Source organism: Polypterus senegalus, chromosome 13 (assembly GCF_016835505.1).
Source record: "Polypterus senegalus isolate Bchr_013 chromosome 13, ASM1683550v1, whole genome shotgun sequence".
Classification (NCBI taxonomy): domain Eukaryota; kingdom Metazoa; phylum Chordata; class Cladistia; order Polypteriformes; family Polypteridae; genus Polypterus; species Polypterus senegalus.
Genome location: NC_053166.1, coordinates 126,884,278 through 126,906,251, shown reverse-complemented (window position 1 = coordinate 126,906,251; position 21,974 = coordinate 126,884,278). Strand labels below are relative to the sequence as shown.

The 21,974-nt window shown below is 40.5% G+C and overlaps 1 protein-coding gene across 2 annotated transcripts in view; it reads right to left on the bottom strand.

The window, feature by feature from the left end:
• ppl (periplakin) overlaps positions 1–21,974 on the bottom strand; it is a 100,791-nt gene that overhangs the window by 68,846 nt on the left and 9,971 nt on the right. The window contains exon 1 of one of the 2 annotated variants that reach the window (XM_039776303.1): positions 18,192–18,438. The exons of the other annotated variant lie outside the window; for it this stretch is intronic. Within the exon in view, the coding sequence (XP_039632237.1) occupies positions 18,192–18,247 (56 nt within the window). The 5' untranslated portion in view covers positions 18,248–18,438. Of the gene's footprint in view, positions 1–18,191; positions 18,439–21,974 lie in introns of those variants that run through there. 2 annotated transcript variants of the gene reach the window in all.

The window sequence follows — 21,974 nt, the reverse complement described above, 5'->3', positions numbered from 1 at the left end:
TTTCTCTCCACAGTGGTGAGAAGACATTTCTTGAGAGCATATTACTTTACCCCTTACAGTCCCCAGTCTATAAATCTCAAGCCCACCAAAAGGAAGAGTCATTCTGTGATCCAAGCATCCCGCAGGACGGTGCTCTACCCTTTGACCCACGTTCACAGAATGTTATGCTTAAGCCCTAAAGAAGCTGTTCCTGATTCTTTCATTTCCTTGTTTGCGCCACAAAGCGACCTTTATGGACATTTATTCTTTCCAACTTATTTATTCCTATATATATTGCCATGGGTGTGTGCTTGGGTGGTAGCTTGAGGGCTCTGGTGATGACAGTTTCCTGCCGAACCAGGGGTTGGTGCTGTGTGCCAGTGCCTTCTCTCTTCTGCCCTCTGCAGAACAGAAAATTGATGTCTGTTTAACCTTTATGTCACTTTTGTTTTCTGCCCTCCTGGACCTGCCCCATCTTGCATGAAACCATTATGACAAGCAGCTCAGCCATCTTTGAATCAGTTCTACTTTGGACTCCAATTTGAAAAGACGTCGACACTTTCTTTGTAAATAGATTGTTATTATTCTTTTTTTGCATTTTCATTATACTGCATATATTTGTATGCATCCATATGTGTGTCAATGGGTGCATGTGTATGTATATGCTTAAAAAGGTGTGTCTGTGTATGTTATGTGCAGGTGTGGACAGATTTATATAGGATTACATTAGCCAGAACATTAAGATCACTCCCACATGAAGTGAATGAAGTCGACTATCTCTAACAACAGTGTCATGAAGTCATAGCCACATGGAGAATATTAAAATTTAATGTACTGATCAGTTAAGGAACCATGGGGGTGTTGGGCAGCAACACTAATCACTGTGCAATAAAAGGACAATAAATCAAAGTGGTCAACTTTAGTGGAAGTAATTGCTTATTTGAATAGAATACTGTATACACTATATGTGTTTTTGTAGAAACTGTAAAACATATATGAGAATATTTGCACTTTACGTCTACTTGTAACAACAACAACAGCAACATTTATTTATACAGTATGGCACATTTTCATACAACAAAATGTAGCTCAAAGTGCTTTACATAATTAAGAATAGAAAAATAAAAGACACAGTAAGAAAATAAAATAAGTCAATATTAATTAACATAGAATAAGAGTAAGGTCCGATGGCCAGGGTGGACAGAAAAAAAAACTCCAGACGGCTGGAGAAAAAAAAAATAAAATCTGCAGGGATTCCAGACCATGAGACCGCCCAGTCCCCTCTGTAAAGCACCCTGGTGTGCCACCTGTCCACTCACACCTACTGTATTCCACATTTTGCCAATTTAGGCTTGTCAAAACAGTCAGCCACAAAACTCTTTGGGAGAAAAGAATGAGAAATGGTTTGGAAAATCCATCCAAACATGGGGAGAACATGCAGACTCAAGGATTTGATCCCAGGACTCTGGAGCTGGGAGGCAGCAGAACTAACTAGTAGTAGTGGTGGTAGCAGCAGACGCCATAGTAGTGGTAGTTGTAGTGTTTTTGTTACATATAGAAATTACAGTAAAAGTCTTAATTGCATGTACAACCAACATACAAAACCTTGCCATTCTCGGACACACACCAAACAAAACTGTATTAAAACACATCATTTTATCTAATAGAAAACACAAATCAGCTATACATTATAGTACTTTATATTCCTGTAAAAATATTCTAAATAGTGATGGTATCCTTACTAACAATAATAAACTACTTTAGATAAGTAAGGCTGCGGTGGTGGTGGTGCTAGGCGCGCTGCACCAACTGTCTCCCCTTTGAAGTTACTGCCAAGCATGACATACCGTATGTGAGGGGGGGGGGCACACTGCTGCAGATAGCCAATAACAAGCTACAGATCTCTCAGGTTTCATTGAGAAATACATTAAGTAAGACAATAAAAATGGGACGATTCAAAAAGGTATGCAGAGAAACCCAGAGACATACACATTACCAGACTCCACAAGTATGCAGGGAACCATGGAAACCAGCTTGTATTGAGTGTTGGGGTACGCCAACCCAGGTGTGGGAGCGGGAGGCCCAGTGGCTCAGTGCATGTGCACCAGAGTCTAATGTTAAAAACTTGTAGAACAGTGAAAGAAATGAAGCTCTACAAAGATGGACAGTCCACATGCAGAGCTAAGTAATCCCTCCATTTTCTATACCTATTTCAGATTGCAGCACAACCAAAGCAAACACTCATAAGGCATTCACTTTTTGTTCAGAGTTGCTCAGGTTTGGCATTTCCAGACAAGAAGTCATAAACTATAAGAGCCCTATTAGTTCAAGGTACTCCAATACAGCACACTTCTCCTTGGACACAATCAAGATTTACAAATACAAATCTACTCCAGAGTGCACACTGCAATCCTAATATTACAGTAGATTAGATAAACTTTATTACTCTCATGGGGAAATTCAGATGTGAACAGCAGCAAAAACATAAAAAACAAAGAAACAGACTCACAGAACAGATAATACAGCCAATCAGTGATAAATAAAAATAAATAAATGTATATTGTGTAGATATTTCAAAATGAAACTAACAATTACATCGGGAGGAACCATTGAATTGCCTGATAGTAGTGGGCAGAAAAGACCTCCGGGTGCTTCTTAGCACACCATGATGGAATGAGCCTGGGTGCACATCCTGGAGAGCATGGAAGGGCTTTTTCATGTCATCCAATTCTGCCACCATCCCCTTTCCCACAACAGCTTTCAGTGTGTCCAGGGTTCAACCTATGATGGAGCAGGCATTCGTGGTAGGTTTGCTCAGATATTGTGCTTCTTTTGAGCTCTAGGTTACATTCCCAGGAGACTGCAGTGTAGAACAACACACTGGCTAGTATGAACTGGAAGAACATTTCCAGCAGCTTGCTCCATGCATCAAAGGACCTGAGTCTCCTTAGGAAGTACAGGCTGCTTTCGCCCTTCTTCTTCAGTGCCACCGAGTTGTCAGGCCAGTCCAGTTTGTTGTTCAATTGGAAGCCCCAGGTACTTCCATGTCCTCCACCCTGAATGGTGACTGGTCTCAGAGGCTTCACCACCAGCTCTTTTGTTCTGCTGATATTCATTTGCAAGTTGTTGTTCCTGCTCCACAAGACAAAGTCCTCCAAAACCTTCCTGTACTCTGACTCGTCTCCTTTATTATTTCAACCTCTGATGGGAAATGAGCCATCTGCAACTTGCTGTAGATGGCAAGAGCTGGTATTGTGCTGGAAGTCTGTAGTGTAGAGGGTGAAAAGGAAGGAGAGACTGGACAGTCGCCTGTGGTGCTCCAATATTACACACCACCATTTCTGACACACAGTCCCTCAGCCTCACAAACTGCTATCTGTGGATCAGATATGATCCAGGAGATTGTAGGGTATCAAGATTCAAAGTTTCAAGCTTTTTCCCCTGTTGATGAGGCAGCATGGTGTTACAGGCACTGGAAAAATCAAAGAGCACTATCCTGACTATGGTGCTAGCTTTATCCAACTGGGAGTAGTCTCTGTGGAACATGTAGATTAGAACATCCTTCACATATGTGTCTGATGGACAAACCGCAGAGGCTCCAGATGCCGGGTTTCCAAAACTACTAAAATAAATGAAAACAGGAGACAAAGCTTTCACTCTTTCGTCTGTATTTTCAAGGAGGTTCTGCATATCACCAGTCTCAGTACTTCAGCCAGGGGTGAAGGCTCATTCTTTTATTTCAGTATGATAGTTGCTGATATCAAGTTTTGAATCCTTGATCAGGTTATGCCATTCATCTTGAAATATCACCTCATAGCAGATGGGAGACATTAGCAGCAATGGACCCTGCTTCAAATTTTTTTTTTTTACATTTTACATAATCATGAAGGCATAACCACCACAGAGTACACAGAGTTCCATTATTAGGCCTAAGGTCTAAGGTGCTGGACTCTGCAGCCCAGGGTTAACTGTTCAGTCCCCATCTCTGCCCTTAAAGGTGACTGTTAGCATGTGCTCCAGCTGTAATAAATGTACATACTATACATACTATAGCTTAGTACTCATTTAGACAGCTGTTATATAAAATATGAGGAAATGTTTTTTGGTGATTGTTGAATGGGAAGGAGTTGGCCTAAGTCAAATCACACCTGTTGTACCCAGAGCTGCCTCTGCGGTGCTGAACTGGATTAGGTGGGTTGAGAGAAAATACATTTCAATATGTTATCATTATTACCAAAACACCTATAGATATTTTATGTTCTGTTTGTACGTGTGTTATGTTTTGATTGATTATTAGTTTATATTTTATTTCACCAATATCCTGAAATTTTTGTTGCTCTCTGAACTCATGCATTTTCTACACTACCCAGTTATTCCATTGCTAGATGTGCTATCCTTCTAAGACAGCTTGAAATTGAAGTAATCAATGCAAACCTCAGATGTAAGGTTTCCATTGCACCATCTGATCGAATGTATTTTGTAACACATGTAGTGATAAAATGCATTGCATTTGTCATTCCAATATTTGGCACCCCACAAGAATTTGTAGTAATAAAATACATTACTGCAAATGTTTGTGATATACCACCTGTTGGAAAGACAAATGCAAGGCCATCTTATTGCTGTAGATACACTGTATTTGTCATTCCAACAGATGACACCTCATAAACTTTTGCAGTGATAAAATGCATTACTACAAATGTTTCTTCTATGCCACCTGTTGGAATGACAAATGCAATGTATTTTATTGCTACAAATGTTTGTGATGCACCTTCTGTTGGAACGACAGATACATAGCAATTGGATGGACACACAGATATACACAGACAAACAGACATGTATCCTTTTATTAAGATGGACAAGGTCACACAGTGTTGTGGCCTTGGGACACAGCTTAGAAACCAAAACTGGACAGGACATCAGTCCTTCAAAGGGCATGCTCACTCACACCGGCCCAATTTAAAGTGACCAAAGTTAGAATTCAGATCCCTGGAATTGCAAGGAAACAGTTTTCTAACTAAATGAAATATGTCACTTGAAAAATGCTGGCCAACAGTAAATAAGGCATTACACAACATGGACTGCCTGTAAACACACCTACTGTATATCTGTGCTTGTAGAGATTAACAGGTTGAAGTGCCTTCACTCACCTTGCTGTAAAGCCTAGAATGATTGCAAAGTCCTTCCACCAGTTTTCAAAACCACCTCTTTTAATGTCAGGTGGCACTAAATAGGAAAGTACCCTGAACGGGTTATTTGACCATCACAGGACTGGCACCCATATTCACTTATGTGAGGCCAGTTAACCAAAACTGCATGTCTTATGTCTAGAAACTTGGACATTCTGAGGAATCTACAGTGATGGACAAACTCTACAGAGTAGATATACTATCAACACCAGATTTTGAACTGAATAATCAGACATTGTGAAGCAGCATTTCTCTCCATTATATCATCCTGCTGGTAAACTCTCAGTCTTTATTTTGTAAAGTGCCATAAATGGCATGAATGATCATAAGGTGCTTACGGTAAAGTAAGTAAGGGTAAAGTTGGGTAGTACTAGTAGTAGCAGTGTAGTATAGTGAAATTCTTTCTTGGACACCTGACCAACATGCAACACGCTGCCACTCTGTGGTGCCATGCCACTGTATTATATTATATTAAAAGGTTTGAGAATGTTATTGTTACATGCTATATTGTACAATATTATAACAAAAACCTACTTAATCCAAATTGGGGTTCCATGGGGATGGAGTCTATTCTGGCAGCATTGGGTGTAAGACACAAACCAGCCCATTACAGGGTCCTACTGAGCTAGTCAAGCAGTGTTTTATATTTCATAGTGCCTTTACTTTTCAAACCTTCACTTGATCAGCACATCATTGTATATTTAAAGTAAAAAAAGATTTAGTGATCCACCCATTAATGCTAACAAAGTGAAGGTCATGGTGTTTCTATTTAACCTTAACTATTGAATTGTGCTTTTAAGGCAGACATCTTAACTGGTACGGCTACTGTCACAATTTTCAGAAAATGGCCTCAGTTGGCTGGAATTTCATCCAGATTTCCCATCACACTGGACTTCTGTCTTCTATCCATCCAACCATGCCATTTCTGAAGTAGTTTTCTCCTGTACAAGATGGTGAGAACTTGGAGGTCACTTTAGCACCACTGGGTGCAAGGCAAGCGCCAACTCATGGCTGGGACACAAGTCTAGTGAAAGGCCAACACTGGCTTGGTTCAGAGTGACCAGTCATCCCAGCCAGAAAATCTTTGTGGAGTGGCAGGAAGCTGAAGGAAAAGTACACACAGATACATAGGGAACATGCAACTCCACACAGAAAACATGAGGACGAGGGATTGCAACCCATGGATGCTGCAGTGCAAATCATTCTACTACTGTTATGTCAAAAGCAAGATATAAACATATATTTACTGCAGGGAGCAGGGAGGCGGCAATGCAAACTACTACACTGTCTTATTATGTAATAGGCTTCATGTTACTTCTAAATTAAGTGATCATCTCTATGATCATCAGTGTATGAAGTGTTCTAGGCAAACATTGAAGCCTATAATATACAGTAACATTTAATTCAAATAAAAACTAGATCAGTGAATGAATACAGTACAAGCACAAAATAGCATGGTAAGCTCTTGCTTTGAACCTGTTGCTACCACAATTGCTTCCAAAATGGGAAATAAATTCCTCATGAATGTCCTCCTGTTATAAGGAGAAGTGTAAACCTGGACTTCATCTCCTATTGCTTCATCTGAGACTGTCCCAGTCTCACAGTGAAAAATTGACCACTATTGTGTGGCAAAGCGCCAGGTACAAGCAATTTTGCAGATTCTTCATGGTGTAGCCCAAAACTGTAAGGCACTTTTCAGCGCTCAGGGTGAAAGGCTCCTCTCCCTAGACTATCCATTAAATAATCATACAGAATACACACACCTTCTTCTATGCATGGACCCACCTAATGACACTTAACTTGGTAGAAAGTCCATATTGGATAAGACTAACACACAAACATAGCTCCATAATTATCTATGGTGGCCATCAAGCAGAGAGCAAGAACTTAAGCCGATGTCACATGTGACTTCTAGCTGTTGGAAATGTCAGATTTGCCAGCTGCAGTTGCAGATCTGTGAAGGATGTCTTGGTCTTTTCTTTAGCTAAAGACTAAATCAAACTTGATTTTGTCAGAGTGAGTTGTGGAGTTGTTGGAGTTAATCACTGGGCATGTCAGACTAGACGACAGCCCTTCACAAGGGCGAGCCTCAGACTGACTTTGACTTGCTAAGTTTATTTAAATGAGGGCTACGACTAAAAATTGCTGAAAAAGTTGTGTGATGTCTTTTGGGAGACTCTATGCTGGTGACATCCCAGCAGGTGATCAAATTAGGTGACATTTCTGTCCATTTCTCATTATTATTTGTAACTTTTGAAGCAGTATGGTCTAGCAGCTAAGGGAAACCCCAGTGTTTCGAGTTTAATCCCCACCACTGAGACACTTACCTTGGAATCACCAGCACTGAGAACTAAATGAAGAATGCCTTATGATGGTGTTCACCATTGAGTAATATTTGTCTTTATATAAGGGACACTGTAACATGGCACAGTCATGGCATTCATTTATTAGCCTGCCTTCAGCACTGGACTGGTGATCTGCCATCTTTTAGCAGCAGCTTTCAGCAGGTCCCTGGGAGATGTTTTGTAAACAGGCACACCCATCATTCTTTCCTTACTGGAATAACCTGATCTGCTAATTTGAGAACTTTTCCACAGATTTTTATTTTTCGGTGTGTTCATGATATTTGGCAGTTTTCAAAGATAATAAAATGAATAACACCAAGGCACATAAAGAAAGGCTTTTGAGGCTTTTTTTTTGTTTTGCTGCTTTTTTTAAAATGAAGCTAACAAACCTGAAATGTAAAACGTCCTGTCACTGATATTCAGTAATGAGTTGGGTGGAGCACAGTGGCAGTGGTTAGCTGCTGCCTCACCAGTTTCACGTGATTTGGGTCAAATGCCATGCTTGGTCCCTGTCTGTGGGGAGTCTCCATGTTCTCCCTGAGCCTGTATGGGGTTCACTCTTGGTTCTTTGCTATTCGTAGCATTTCCCAAACATATGTGTGTTAAGTTAGCTGGTGATTCTAAAGTGGTCCTGTGCGGGTGTGTGCAAGAGTGGGATCTGTGATGGGAGGTGAAACGAATTAAGCAGGTTTGAGAAAATCATGTTATGGTATTCTACCTTTATTGCAAAGCTGTTAGTTTGTCAACTTGTAGTTCATCAATAATGAGTATGAATCAGCTTTTTGGCATCCACTATAACACATGACACTGGCGTCTACTGTGATAGAAATATGTAAACCACCATCCAGGGATAATGGAATAAGGTTACTTTATCTGTTTCATTTAAAATATTTGCAAATTTGTGAAATAGGTGTTATCATTTTACTACGGTGGCCTTGTCCCAGTCCAGCGATTGTTGTAGGGTGCGATCTATTGGCACCTTGCACCTGTATTTATGTTTGGTTTAAGTCCTCTAGAATGGAGCTGTCATCAAGTCTATTTAAACCTGAAACCTTTTTATTGTACTTGTACAGTACTTTATTAAAACATCCTTCACCACTGATAACCTTTAATGGGATGTGGTTTGTGTTCAACCATATAGCAACCAACATTGAAATCAAAATGTCACAGGTTATTTATTAATCTACAGAAAAGGTGCACAAACCTAAAGACCACTTGATATATAAGATAAATAATATATGAAGAGATCTGTCTTACTGTATGAACCACAAACACCCAAATGCCTACATAGACACATATATAAATATATACTCTCAGACACGTGGGCACAGGGAGAGTGCTCTACAGGTCTGTGCTGGACAAATTAGGAAAAAGAATTAAGTGCGACACCACCGCTAACCTTAGTTCCATCTGTCTTCTCAGAATGTAAGAGGAGAAACACCTGGATGACTGCTGATGTCACTTCTCCACCAGACGAAACCACGCCCAATCTGCACCAGTAGATCTAACAGAAGTCAGCATTCATTCAAGGGCCACCTCTGAAATCAGGGCGAAACGCCAATTCTATTGTCACCACAATTGTGCTTTCTTTTTTTGTCTGAAGAACATTCAGGTTAAACAGGGCTTCCAAAAGGGACCCCAACCCTCATTTTCCTGTGTTTTCTTTCACGTCACAGTACAGAGATGCACAAACGCTATTTCTTCTACTATATGACAGTTTAATGCTGCCCATGCAGCGATTCGGTGTCACGTGTCTATGTGTGTCTGAACCTCAGACCAGTAGTGAACAAGAAGCTGCAAAAGCAACACAAGGAACACGAGTCTGTGTGTGGTGTAAAGATAAGTAATAAAAATTTAGAGCAGCGTGTCAACATCAAATTCTGTGTGAAGATCGGTGCAAGTGCTACTGTAATGATGAACCTGTTGAGAGTGGTGTATGGTGGGGATGCTATGAATAAATCAAATGTCTCTGAGTGTCATAAGAGGCTGAAGATAAAGGGGGAGAAGATGTGAACGGCAATGCCAGAAGTGGATCATCCATCATGACAATGCTGCGTGCCATGATGTGCTCAATGTTTGCGACTTGTTGGCTAGGAAATCAATGGACATCCACCATATTCATTTGACTTGTAAATACGACATTGTGATTTCTGGCTCTTACCAAAACTAAAAACTGCCATGACAGGACAAAACGTTTCAGATATTTCTGACATTCATCGTAAGATGACAGAGGAACTCAAGCGTTTCCAGTTAAGGCAACACCGTCTAACTAAAGGCTTAGCTGCAGAAGGAGATTACTTTGAAGGTAAGGATAGCAACTATTGCACAGATATGCACACATTCTTTTCTACCGGTTTAATCCAGGAATTAAATTGTCACATGGATTAACATGAATACATAATGTCGCATTACCAAACCCAATTCTGGGTCATGGCCACTATGGGTGCTAGACAAGAAGCAATCATGGACAGGGCACCAGTGCATTGCAGGGTTCAATCATCGACAATCCTATAATCACTCTCATACTGGGCCAAGTTTGAAATCACCAGTTCCACTAACCAGTATGTCTTTGGGGATATTGGAGGAAATCCCATGCAGACACAAGCAGAACATGCAAGATCTACAAGGGGGCAGGATATGAACCAAGGATGTTTGCTAGCTACTTCACCACCATGCATACAAAAATCTATACCTACATTTGGCTTTGCTCCCCATGTCTCTGAACTGGAATAACTGTACCAACATGCAAGCATATGTGTTCATTTTTGCCACACCACAAAGCCTTCTAGATGCTAGAATTAATAAAACACAGGATGTGTACATAATCTTGTGCCGTGTGCGATACGTTTCATGCGCCATTGCCCTGGAGGGACCCCTTCACTTATTTAACATGTAGCCGCCATTCAACACAAGCTCAATGCCAGGTTAAGGCACCTTCTGGCAAAAATGTACCTTTTGTTTTTCTTCTTCATCAATCACAGTTTTTTCCCACATTCCAAATGTATGCTGATTGATGTGCCAGCAGCCTACTGTGTGAATGAACGAGCACCATTAACTCATTCTTGTCAAGGTGTAGCCCTACTTTGACTCTCTCTTTTGCCCCGAGGAAGGCTTTAATATCCCACAATTAAAAAAAAATGGATCAGGGCATTAAAGAAAAAAAAATCCAATTTAAATCTAATTTTGATTGGACTGTGCGTAGTGCCGGGAGTGTAGACAAAATTCGTGGAGTCTACCCAACTTCTTTTTTTTGCAGGATTTAATTTCCTTGCAATTATGTATCAACACTGTTGGAATCTTTTGTAAGTATTTTTGGCAAAAAAAAAAAAAAAATAACAATTAAATGCCACACCTACTGCTTTATATGGGTGGCATGGTGGCGCTGCTGCCTCATAGTATGGAGACCAGGGAACACATCCTGGGTCCTCCTACATGGAGTTTCCATGTCCTTCCCTTGTCTGTGTGGGTTCAAAGCCATGCAGGTTAGGCTGACTGACAATGCTGAATTGGCCCTAGTGTGTGGTTGGGGTGTGTGTGAGTGTGTGTTTGACCTATGATGGTCTATCCAGGGTTTGTTCCTGCCATGTGCCCTATGCCAGCTGGGATAAGCCCCAGCACTCCGCATAACACTGTACAGGACTAAGCAGGTTAGAAAATGACTGACTGACTGCTTTATTTTTCATACACTCTAAATTATATTTGGAGTACAGCTGGTGCTGCCTACTTTGCAGATTCGGCTGACAACCGTAATGGGTGATTGTGGGTTTGTGCCCTGCAGTGAATTAGAACTCCATTTGGAGACTTCCTACTACCCCAACACAAGACAATAGGGGTTCAGAAAATTGAATAAGTGATACTTATTCATAGGGTGACATATGCATACAGTGAGCTGGTTTGCTGCCTTGCATATCTTATCTTCTTGGCTTGATTTCTGCCTGTGGGGCCTTCTGTGCAAAACTTCTTCTCACGATGCAAAATCACCTCCCTTGCCCCCTAACAGATCTGGTGTGAGTATGTGCAAGCCGTAATGCGCCAGCATCTCATTCATTCCCATTACGCAGTGGGGTCTAGTGGTTAAAGCTTAACACTGCAAAACCTAAGGTGGTGGGTTCAAATCCTGCCACTAACACTGTGTGACTCCGAGCAAGTCATTTCACCTGTCTGTGGTCCAACTGGAAAAAACAAAAAGAAGCAATATGAGCAATCATACCTCAAATATTGTAGATAAATTTGTCAGCCTAATAATTCAAAGAAACATGACAGGCATGAGGTGTCCCAAGAAACAGATATGCCAACTAGGAAAGGGTTTGGATAGTTAATAAACAAATTTTATTCCAGTTAGTAGTATCAGCATTGACATTATTCTAGGGGAAGAAAGTAGTAGTGGTTAGTTCCATTTCCTCACAGTTCCAAAGATATGCTTTCAGTTTTTGGCCTATTCTCTGCACACGTAACAATAATTACTCTGTCATCCCTGAAATTATTGGTGTGGATTTTACAAGTTCTGTCTGTGTTTCTGTGACTATTTGTCCAGCTTCACTCCAAATTCAAATGACATGCACTTTAGATCAATGCGTGAGTGAGTGCTCTGCCATCCAGGAGTGGGTTAAATGCTATGAAAAAGCCCCCCACCAAGTGACCCTGTGTTGGATGAATGGAACATTTTTAGGATGCTGGGTACACCTAATGAATAAACAAGTTTCATACCTAAATATCTCATAAATGAACATTTGTGCAGCAACAAAAGACATTTATTTTCTGCAGTTGCACAACAGCAACTGGTTTCAATTCTTTTTTTATTATACAACTTTTTATTTTACAACTTGGAAAAACAACGACTTGGCACTACAGATATAAAAAGGAGATGGCCAAAGTTGCCAGTTCTGGCACGTGATAGGTGCCGTGTAACTTAACAGTGTTAGTAAACTTAAAAATATGAAGCAATAAGAAACAGCTCTGAGCTTCAGTGCTGTTTACATGGCATTGGGTCCTCTTGTGGGTTTATTAACATTTACATTTATTTGGCTGATGCCTTTATCCAAAGTGATTTACAACTATTTACATTTCTTTTCTTTTTCTATTTGGAGCAGAGGCAGGTGAAGTGACTTCCTCATGGTGACACAGTGTCAAGTGGTAGGATCTGAACCCACAACCTCAGGGTTTGAAATCCAAAACCTTGGGTACTACACTACACTGCCAGCCTGTATAATCTGTTTAATGTCCAGGAAACAGAACTATACAAAAGTAAAAGTTCATCCTTCAATTTAATCTAAATTCAGGGTTCAGCCCTGGGCCAGACTCACACAGTTTCAAGTCACCAAACCAAGATGATGTAGGTGGAAACCTCACACCCACACTGGAAGAGCCACAGATGTAAATGCTTGGCGTGGGACTGGACATAATTCTTTAATTTGGATGTACCCACACTGGAAGAGCATGCAAGCTCCAGATCAACAAGATTGGTCCAGGATTCCATTCTAGCAGTGAGCCAATGATGGCAATCACTGCACTACCCAACAGTCAACCTGAAAATCTATGACAATAGATTGTCGGACACCTGCACCTAGGGAGAGTCTTCAGGGCTCTGCCATGGTAGGAAGAGCAGAACCAGAGAGTATGGTGATGTGATTGTTGACTCTCCCTATTAACACACAGAATGGAGGAAGAATTAAAGGGAGACCTCAGACGTCACTTCCTCGACAGACTCTGAAGTGCTGCCCCAGGTATATAGGAAAACAAAAGATTGGAGGTTAATGAACCTGCAACTGAGGGAAATGGCGCTCGACCCTTAGAAGGGCTTTCTCCATAGGAGACTTCAACAATTTGGACTCCTTAGCATTCCCTCATAACAAAGGACATTAAACTGGGCTGCTGAGAAAGTTCCCAGCCCTTCGCCTTGCCCCGTTGTGTTCTTACAATATAAAAGGTTTGTGTTTGCCAATGCAAATTCAGTAGGTGTAGGCGTTCAGACCTAACCTTCCTTTCAATCATTATTCCCTTGTATTTGTATAAAGAGTAAACTATGGTGGTGCAGAAGTTTCATCCACTTTTATTATGGTAGCAATGTAGTTGCCCACACCTCCAAGCTTTCGAAACAACAATACAATTAATTTTGTACACACCAAACACCACAGTTACTAATACTATAGCAATGAAATGTTAATAATGAATCCAAAAATCCCTCACCTACCCTGACAGCACTGAGCATAGAGCAGGAACCAAACCTGTACAATGGATTCACTCACAGGCCCAGTTTAGAACTACCATTTAACGTAATTGGCATGTCTTTGGCCTACAGGAGAAAAACAAGTGGGCATGAAGGAAAACCCATGCAGACACTTAAAGGGCATGCAGTCTCCACACCGGCTCGGCACTGAGCCGTGACTTGAACCCAAGGGATGAAAAGCGGTAGTGCAAAACACAGCCTGCATAAATAAGGACAGGGACTTGTATAGAGAAAGAAAAGGACTGGTAATCCTGCGCCAAGCAATTTGCCTGAAGCTTTAACAGACACCTGCCACTCCCAGAGTTTCTCTTCCAACAAATGTGTTGGAAAAAATAATTAAATCTAGTACTTATTAATAAGTGATTTTAAAAAAATAACTATGGCTGTACTGTCTGAGCAAGCAAACTTGGTGTATCCTTTAAAAAAAAATCGGAGTTTTCAAGCACATGACTTTTCTTACATAAAGATGTCATTTTACCAGTGAAATATCACAGACCAGGTGGCACGGTGGCGCAGTGGTAGCGCTGCTGCCTCGCAGTAAGTAGACCTGGGTTTGCTTCCCAGGTCCTCCCTGCATGGAGTTTGTATGTTCTCCCCGTGTCTGCGTGCGTTTCCTCCAGGTGCTCCGGTTTCCTCCCACGGTCCAAAGACATGCAGGTTAGGTGGATTGACGATTCTAAATTGGCCCTAGTGTGTGGGTGGATTTGTGTGTGTCCTGTGGTGGGTTGGCACCCTGCCCGGGATTGGTTCCTGCCCTGTGTTGGCTGGGATTGGCTCCAGCAGACCCCTATGTTCGGATTCAGCGGGTTGGAAAATGGATGGATGGAATATCACAGACCAGTGTGTGTCAAAGTCAAGATCTCTGCATGGCAAAATCTGCAGGAGAGATTATGCTCACATTTTACACAGAAAATTAGCTGTGCCAGGTTTTATTCAGATTGAGTTGCTCACTTTTGAGTTTCCACATTCAAAACACACATACATACACACAGACATCATTCAGAACTCAGTCAAATTGTGTTCAGGGATATCTAAAAGGTGTCAATCCATTCAAAAAGACAAGTGCAAAGTTTGATGTTGTTACACTATTTTCCATATAAGAACATAAGAAACAAACAGGAGACCATTCAGTACATTTGTCGCTTGTTTGTTTAGCTAATAGCTAAGCTGTCCCGATATCTCACGCACATCCTTTAATAACGTTGTCTGCTTCAGCTACATGTACAGTGCATTTAGAAAACATATAGCAGCATTATGTTAGCAAAGAGTTTACAGCTACAGCTCTTCTGCATTATTAATAACGACGACAATGACAGCAGCACTCTGAATTTTTAACCTTTATATGGCACTTTTCATCTGCACAGAAGTGTTGCTACAATTTAGGACAAATACTGAGACATGAAAGACAAGAGTGAGGGTATTATTATAGTGATATTGTCTTACAGTGCCACAGCCATGTACAAAAAAAATAAATTAGCCCCCTAATATAAAATGACATTTTTTTTATTTAAAAAAAAAATGAGGAGGGCCAATTTATTTATTTATTTGATTAAGCACGTCAACCCCAAATAGAAATGGGAATAGATGAAGATGAAGAAGATATAAAATTAAATTCATTCCAAATTAAAAATGACCACCATTAAAAATACATGAAGCATATAAGTTACAACTTATCGGTCCTGGATAGCCACAGTGGCTGCAGGTTTTTGTTCCAGCCCAGTTTCTTAATGAGAAGTCAATTATTGCTGATGATGCACTTATTGCTTAAGTGACATTTTGATGCTTCATTTTAGTGTTAGCTTGTTAAGATTCTCCACCCTTAATTGCTTATTTCAATCTTAAACTGCTGCATTCACTGTTTTAATGGCTCCTTATTAGCAATAAGTTGTAAATGACAAAGCAGCCAGCAGTTCTCCAGCTAGCTTTTTTCCAATTATATATGTGTGTGTTCATCATGCACTGTTTGATTTAATAAAACACTTAATATAAAAAATGTGACTGACTGAAAATTAAACATTTTAGGCTTTAAATCATTTGGATAATATCATTGGAAAGGAAAAAATCTATGATATAAGAAACGTACATTGCACAGACTAACAAGCCATAAAATTAAATAAGGTCTGAGACTGGCAAGGATTGGTTTCTAATTAAGCTGTTGGGTTGAAATGAAAACCTGTAGCCACTGCGGCTCTCCAGGACCGACATTTCCCACCACTGAGCTACAGGAAATAAAAAGACAATGGCCCTAACTAAGCTTTATGGAGTCATTAGAATAATCACACCTTTTCATTCCACTTATCAGGTAGGCAAGAACATTAATAATAAATTCAAATTTGCAAAACAACAACTATGGAGTCTTGGTGGGCCCCCAGCTCCATGTCTCCCAGTGTAAATGCCCCACCCACACTGCCTGGCTTGTTGTATTCCATTCATTTTGCAAACCACTTTACTTGTCAAGGTCAGGCTAATACATGTAAGCCAATAACCTGCCCTGGATGGGATACAATGAATCCATTTTTTCCATCATTAACTATCCAGTGAGTAAACAACAAATTACTTTTATTTTATATATTGCCTTTCTCTAAGGAAAATAATCACAAAAAAATGTATGTGAAAAGAATTGCAGTGCAATGGCTTACAGATGTTTGTTCATTGCTTTTATCTTTGGAGTATAGCAGATGTAGGTTCACACAGAATTAAAAGAGTATTCATGTGGGTTACAGTCCACTCAGTCAAGCCAAGAATGCTAATTTAACTTCTGCCATTAATAATAATAATATATTCATAATATAACCTCATACCAAGTAGCATCAGTCTGAGGACTTAAAACTGGAGCACTACAAAGGAGACCAGGTTGATCCTCATACATAGTTGACAAAAAAGATCATTTTCTCCTGTCTTCCTTTATAATTAATGTTAAACTGGCCATATTCCACCAAGATGAAGTGGAGGCGAGCCAATGCTTATCCCTGCAGTATCCAGTGCACGGCAGGAATGAGGTGTTACTCCAACACAGGGTGCCCTTACTCACCAACTCATAATCGGGTCCATTAATCAACTCTCCATGCACATTTACGGCATTTATCCACGTTCAGGTGGTGCCTGCATTTTGCAACAGAAGTTTACACAGTGCAATTAGTCTCTCTGCCATCCAGCTCAAGGCACTGTCCATTGCTAATAAATTGGATTTAAAGTAAGTTTGAAAATTTTATGCTATTCTATGTAATATCACATAATGTTTTCCAATGTATCTGGAGACACTAGTGGCGACCTAAATTTTTGGGGCCTTGAAGCTTGAACTGTTATTGGGTAATGAAGTCTGGGGAAACCACTGTCATCTTCTTTAATTGGGTTGTTCCACAACAGATCACCACATTTTTTTTTTTTTTAATTTAACCACTATATCTCAGATTTTGAATCAAATTCCTGTACTGACGCACACTATGTTTATAATATAATCTTTTTTGAAAACCCCATTGTCATATAGTAGACCCCCAGAAATTTTAAGCAATGTGGACTAAAGTGGATTCTGGGGCCCTGCCAGGTTTATAGGTCCTGAAGTTCAAGCTTCATTAGTCCCCTGGTAGACACAAACCTATAAGTCACAAACTTGCCTTATAAAATGTACACTAGTGCTGCTGCTATTAAGACTACTGTATATCACCATATTCCGACACTGCAAGGATAACCAAGGCTGGGCAACACAACATAGTATTATATCCATCCATCTATTTTCTCTGTTGGACTTTATATTTACTATAAACCGAATAATAATGATAATGCATTCTATTTATATAGTACCTTTCCCACAATAGTTGTGTTTTCAAGTGTCCCAGAACAATACGCTTAATATGCAACGAACATAATGTTAAAATACCGATACTGTAACAATAACTGTACTAGTGTCACTAATTCATCCATATTTTGCACTCTCGGAGGCACAGCAAGGGACACAAGGAAATTAACCCTGCGTGGAAGGGTTTGGTGACCACAGGCATGAACAACCCCACACTGTGCCAGATTAAAGTCATCAATAAATCTTTCAGTGGCAACTCTTGAAACACTTCGTGGATAAATCCTTCTGACCATTCGAGGAGACGATAGCATTTTGATTCCATTTTGGTGAGGCTTCTGACAGCGGCACCCTAAACGTACACCTCTCGCTCTGCACAAACCAGCCTACGGTTTTTTGGACACTGTAGCGCTCAAATATCAATCTGAAAATCGGCCACCCGATCCCTGTTACTGAATCGCTCACGCAGTAACCTGCTTTTCCTCGCCACACCCTTTACAACAGCCAGCATGAAGTGAGACGGAGCACTAAATCAACGGCACCGCGCAGACATTTCCAGAGGGGCTCACGCTCTGGTCTCTGTCACCAACCCTCTACGGTGTCTGTGCGCACGCTCTCCAGCGCAGTCCCGGCTGACGAACTTAAAGTAAGTTACTCACTTGGTCTGCGTTAGAGTCACGTTACTCTTGGACGACTTTTTCTTAAAAAGAGACATCTTCGCAATTCCAGGCTTTCGCAGAAGAAATTAAAATACAGGTATTATATCTCCTCCGCTCAGCCCTTTGAACAGCCAAGTCCACCTGCACGCGTTATCGTTCCGTTCAGTCTACTGCAGGTAAAAGCGATCCGTGAAGTGACAGCCTGCAGCACCAGCTCACAGTCTGGCTGGACTGGAGTGCCTACTATAGCGCAAAACAAAAAAAAAATAAAAAAAAGAAGAGTCGTACCGTGCGGCGGCCACACCCACGGAGGTGGTGACGCCTCCTCCTCCGAGAGAGCGGCCTCTCCTCGAATAGGTGGGGATGCGACGACAGGGCGAAGACGCTGAGAAGAAGAGTGGACACCCGTGCAAACCTGAATGGAAAGATTCTTCGAATTCCAGTCCAGTGAAACATTTCGAGTTTTAACTCCACCATTCTTCCCACACCTAGAAGTTTACAAATACTTTTCTACCTGGTACGCATTATGCAGATGAAACGTTTTCACGCAGATGTGCAAAAATTACATCTACTATTTTTCACGTTCTCAAGTCGCTTTCCTCTTCTGCTCATAGCAATGTTTTTGCATTTGCACAGATAAATATTTTGTTGTGCTAATTTGTGTCATTTTTAGCCTCAGAAAGAAGCTGTAAGTCAGAATGTGCTCAGCCCTTAGTCATGGGTGGCAAAGGGAATCTCCGCTCATTGTTCACCACAGAATCGTAAATCGGGACACCTCAACAGTTAGTGCCCTAATTGCAGAAATAAACTGAAACACACAATAAATATTTACAGCCAGAAGCAGAAATCCAATTTGCATGAGAGCCAGCCTGGGCATGCATCACATCCAGGTAAGCAAATAATAACCTAGCAAAGTCATTTATGCTTTACCAGAGGATGTGTACTGGCCTTGCTGCAAATAACGTTAACTGGATAAGCCTGGGAACTTTGCACTATGGCTATCTGACATTTGAACACCACAATTCGACAAACACTTGAGTGAATTCAGACTTCAGAAAGCAGAAGGCAGACCATGCTGCCATCTACATCTCAGGGGATATAGTTGAGAAGGTGAGATGTTTTCTTGGAGTACCTATCAATGATGGTCTGAAGCGGGCACAACACATTAAATCTTTTTTCAAAAGGGATCATCAGTACCTAAGCATCCTCAGATGGCTGAGGACAGCTCACATTTCTCCATTTATTGTCAGAAATTTCTACAGGTGCATAGTGGAGTCCATTCTCACTACCTGCATCATTTTCCGGTATGACGTAAATCACTGCAGAGTTTGGTGAAGACAGCCTAGAATCCAACTGGCACCAAGCTGCCATCTGTTCTGTACGTACACAACACTCGCACCTTAGATTGAACAACAGCCAACCTGCACAGTCGCTGTTCTCACTCCTACCTTCTGGCAAGTGGTAGAGGACCACCGACTCTCACATCAGTAGATTCAGGGAGAGTTTCTACATATAAGTCATAAGGTTATAAAACAGACAATCATAATAACAAATAGCGTAACATAACACACAGTGTGCTTAAATATATAATACTTTCAAATACATGTTATATATATATGTGTATGTGTGTGTGTGTATATATATATATGTATATATATATATATATATATATATATATATATATATATATATATATATATATATATATATATATATATATATATATATATATATATATATATATATATACACACACACACACACACACACATATATGCAGTATCTATAATGTACAGCAGCCTGGATATAGACAAGAACATTCAGGGAAACAGCTTGGGTATGAACCGGGTCACTCCATCTAGATTAAACAAAAAGGACAGCCGTTAGGGCCTTAAATAATAGTGTAAATAAAGGGTTTTCTGCCATAAAAATAAAATAAGGTTGAATATCTGTCCTTCTTGATCATCAGGTCAGAATAAAATGCCACCTTCCAGGAGGGGCTCCTTTTTATTTCATTGGGACCAGAAGGGGCAGAACCTTCTCAGGGCTTTTTGGGTGAGGCTAATTGTCGATGCTTTAGGAAAAGAAGAAGATACCATTAGTGTCAGTGCCCCCGCTCGATCTGGGGTGGTACTGCTTACTTCCTAAAAAGCCCAGAAGGAGGTCCTCAGGTACATATATATGTGCTTATTGTTTCATATTGTATTTTTGTCAACTTTTATAAGGAGACCAGTAACGGCATACTGCATGATAACGTGCAGTGAATACACTTGACTTGAGTATTCCTAGTTTTCATACTCTTTCTCTGTCTCTGTTTAGCATTCGTTTGCACGGAGGTTGATGCGCTTGCTGGTTCCTGAGCAGCTCTTCTTTTCTCCACCCTAGCGGCCCGCAGCTTCTCTTCTTTCATCAGCATCTTTTCACGTTAAAACTGATTGTTACCTTTTGTGTTGCAATTACTTCATACGTTTTCTTTAATGTTTCACTTAAGCTGGCACTTAAGTCTTCAATTTGACTCAAGAATGATTAGCGAAGGTGGTAAGGGATGAGAACGGCGCTCATATACATGCACCGCACAGCCGCCCTGCTGCACACTGCCGAGAGTTGATTCTACAATAAAATAAAATAAAAATAAAAAGAGTAATAAAAATCATCACCCCGAAAGCAGATAGTAGACGTCACGTAGTATATGTGTACCAAATTTCAAGTCAATAGGTGAAACAGTTTGCGAGCTACAGGTGACTTAAAATCCTGGACAGATAAAACGAACAGCCACGGTATCATATTATATAAGAAGATATGCATATATGAATTTCATTGTACTCAGTGCACTCAGCAATAAACTTGGCTTGATTTTGACAGCAGTTGAATCAGGGTATTTCTATATAAGGTTTTACAGCAGATTTTGGCCATATAGATACAGTATTACGGTCAGACAATGATGGCTACAGGAACATTTCTTGGATTGATAGGTTATACGCATATAACTCTCAGAGGTGGGATTCTGTTAATAGCTCACATTATGAAGTAGTGGTAGTGGTGTCACTTGTACAGATTTTGTGTCATTGACTACGTGCTACCAGTATCTGACCAAGTGATGCAATCAACAAGGTCGCTGGGAGGAAATCAGGTCATGTTCAGTGATGAGTTTTACACCCATATTTGCTCATGACCACTAGATTTGCCTGTACAACAGGGACAGTGGTACAATCCAGATAGCATTCTTGAACAGTTAACTGACAGAACAGGAGATGTCATGATGTGGGTCACCATCACCTAAAAACACCGTCACCCACTGCTGTTAGTTAGTGTTGATTTGATTGTGTATTGATATGTCTAGGAGATCAAATCACCCATGCTGTGATTTTTCATGACCATAAATGCCTTACCAAACCTGGCTACAATTTGCCTACAAGATGTGAACACCCTTGTCCACCAGCTTTGCTCCCATTTCTATCTCCAAAGGCTTTTGTGAGTTATTAAGAGATAGAAAGTGCAAGTCTTCTTTACATGATGTAAGGACAGGGTTGCATTGCTTGGTTTGATCAATTCTCAATCCAGATTCTTGTCATGTGCATCTCCTAGCTGGTGGAAAAAACACATTCTGGCTCCCTCAATGTGTTTAAGATGCATTTGAAGACTCTCCTTTTCAGTGAATTTCTACTTAACAATTTCAGCTGTTAGATTTTGTAACCATTCTTATTTTTAAAACATTACTTATTTCATAAGGAGGATAGCTCAACACCAAGCATACATATTCAAAAATATACTTTACAAAAACAA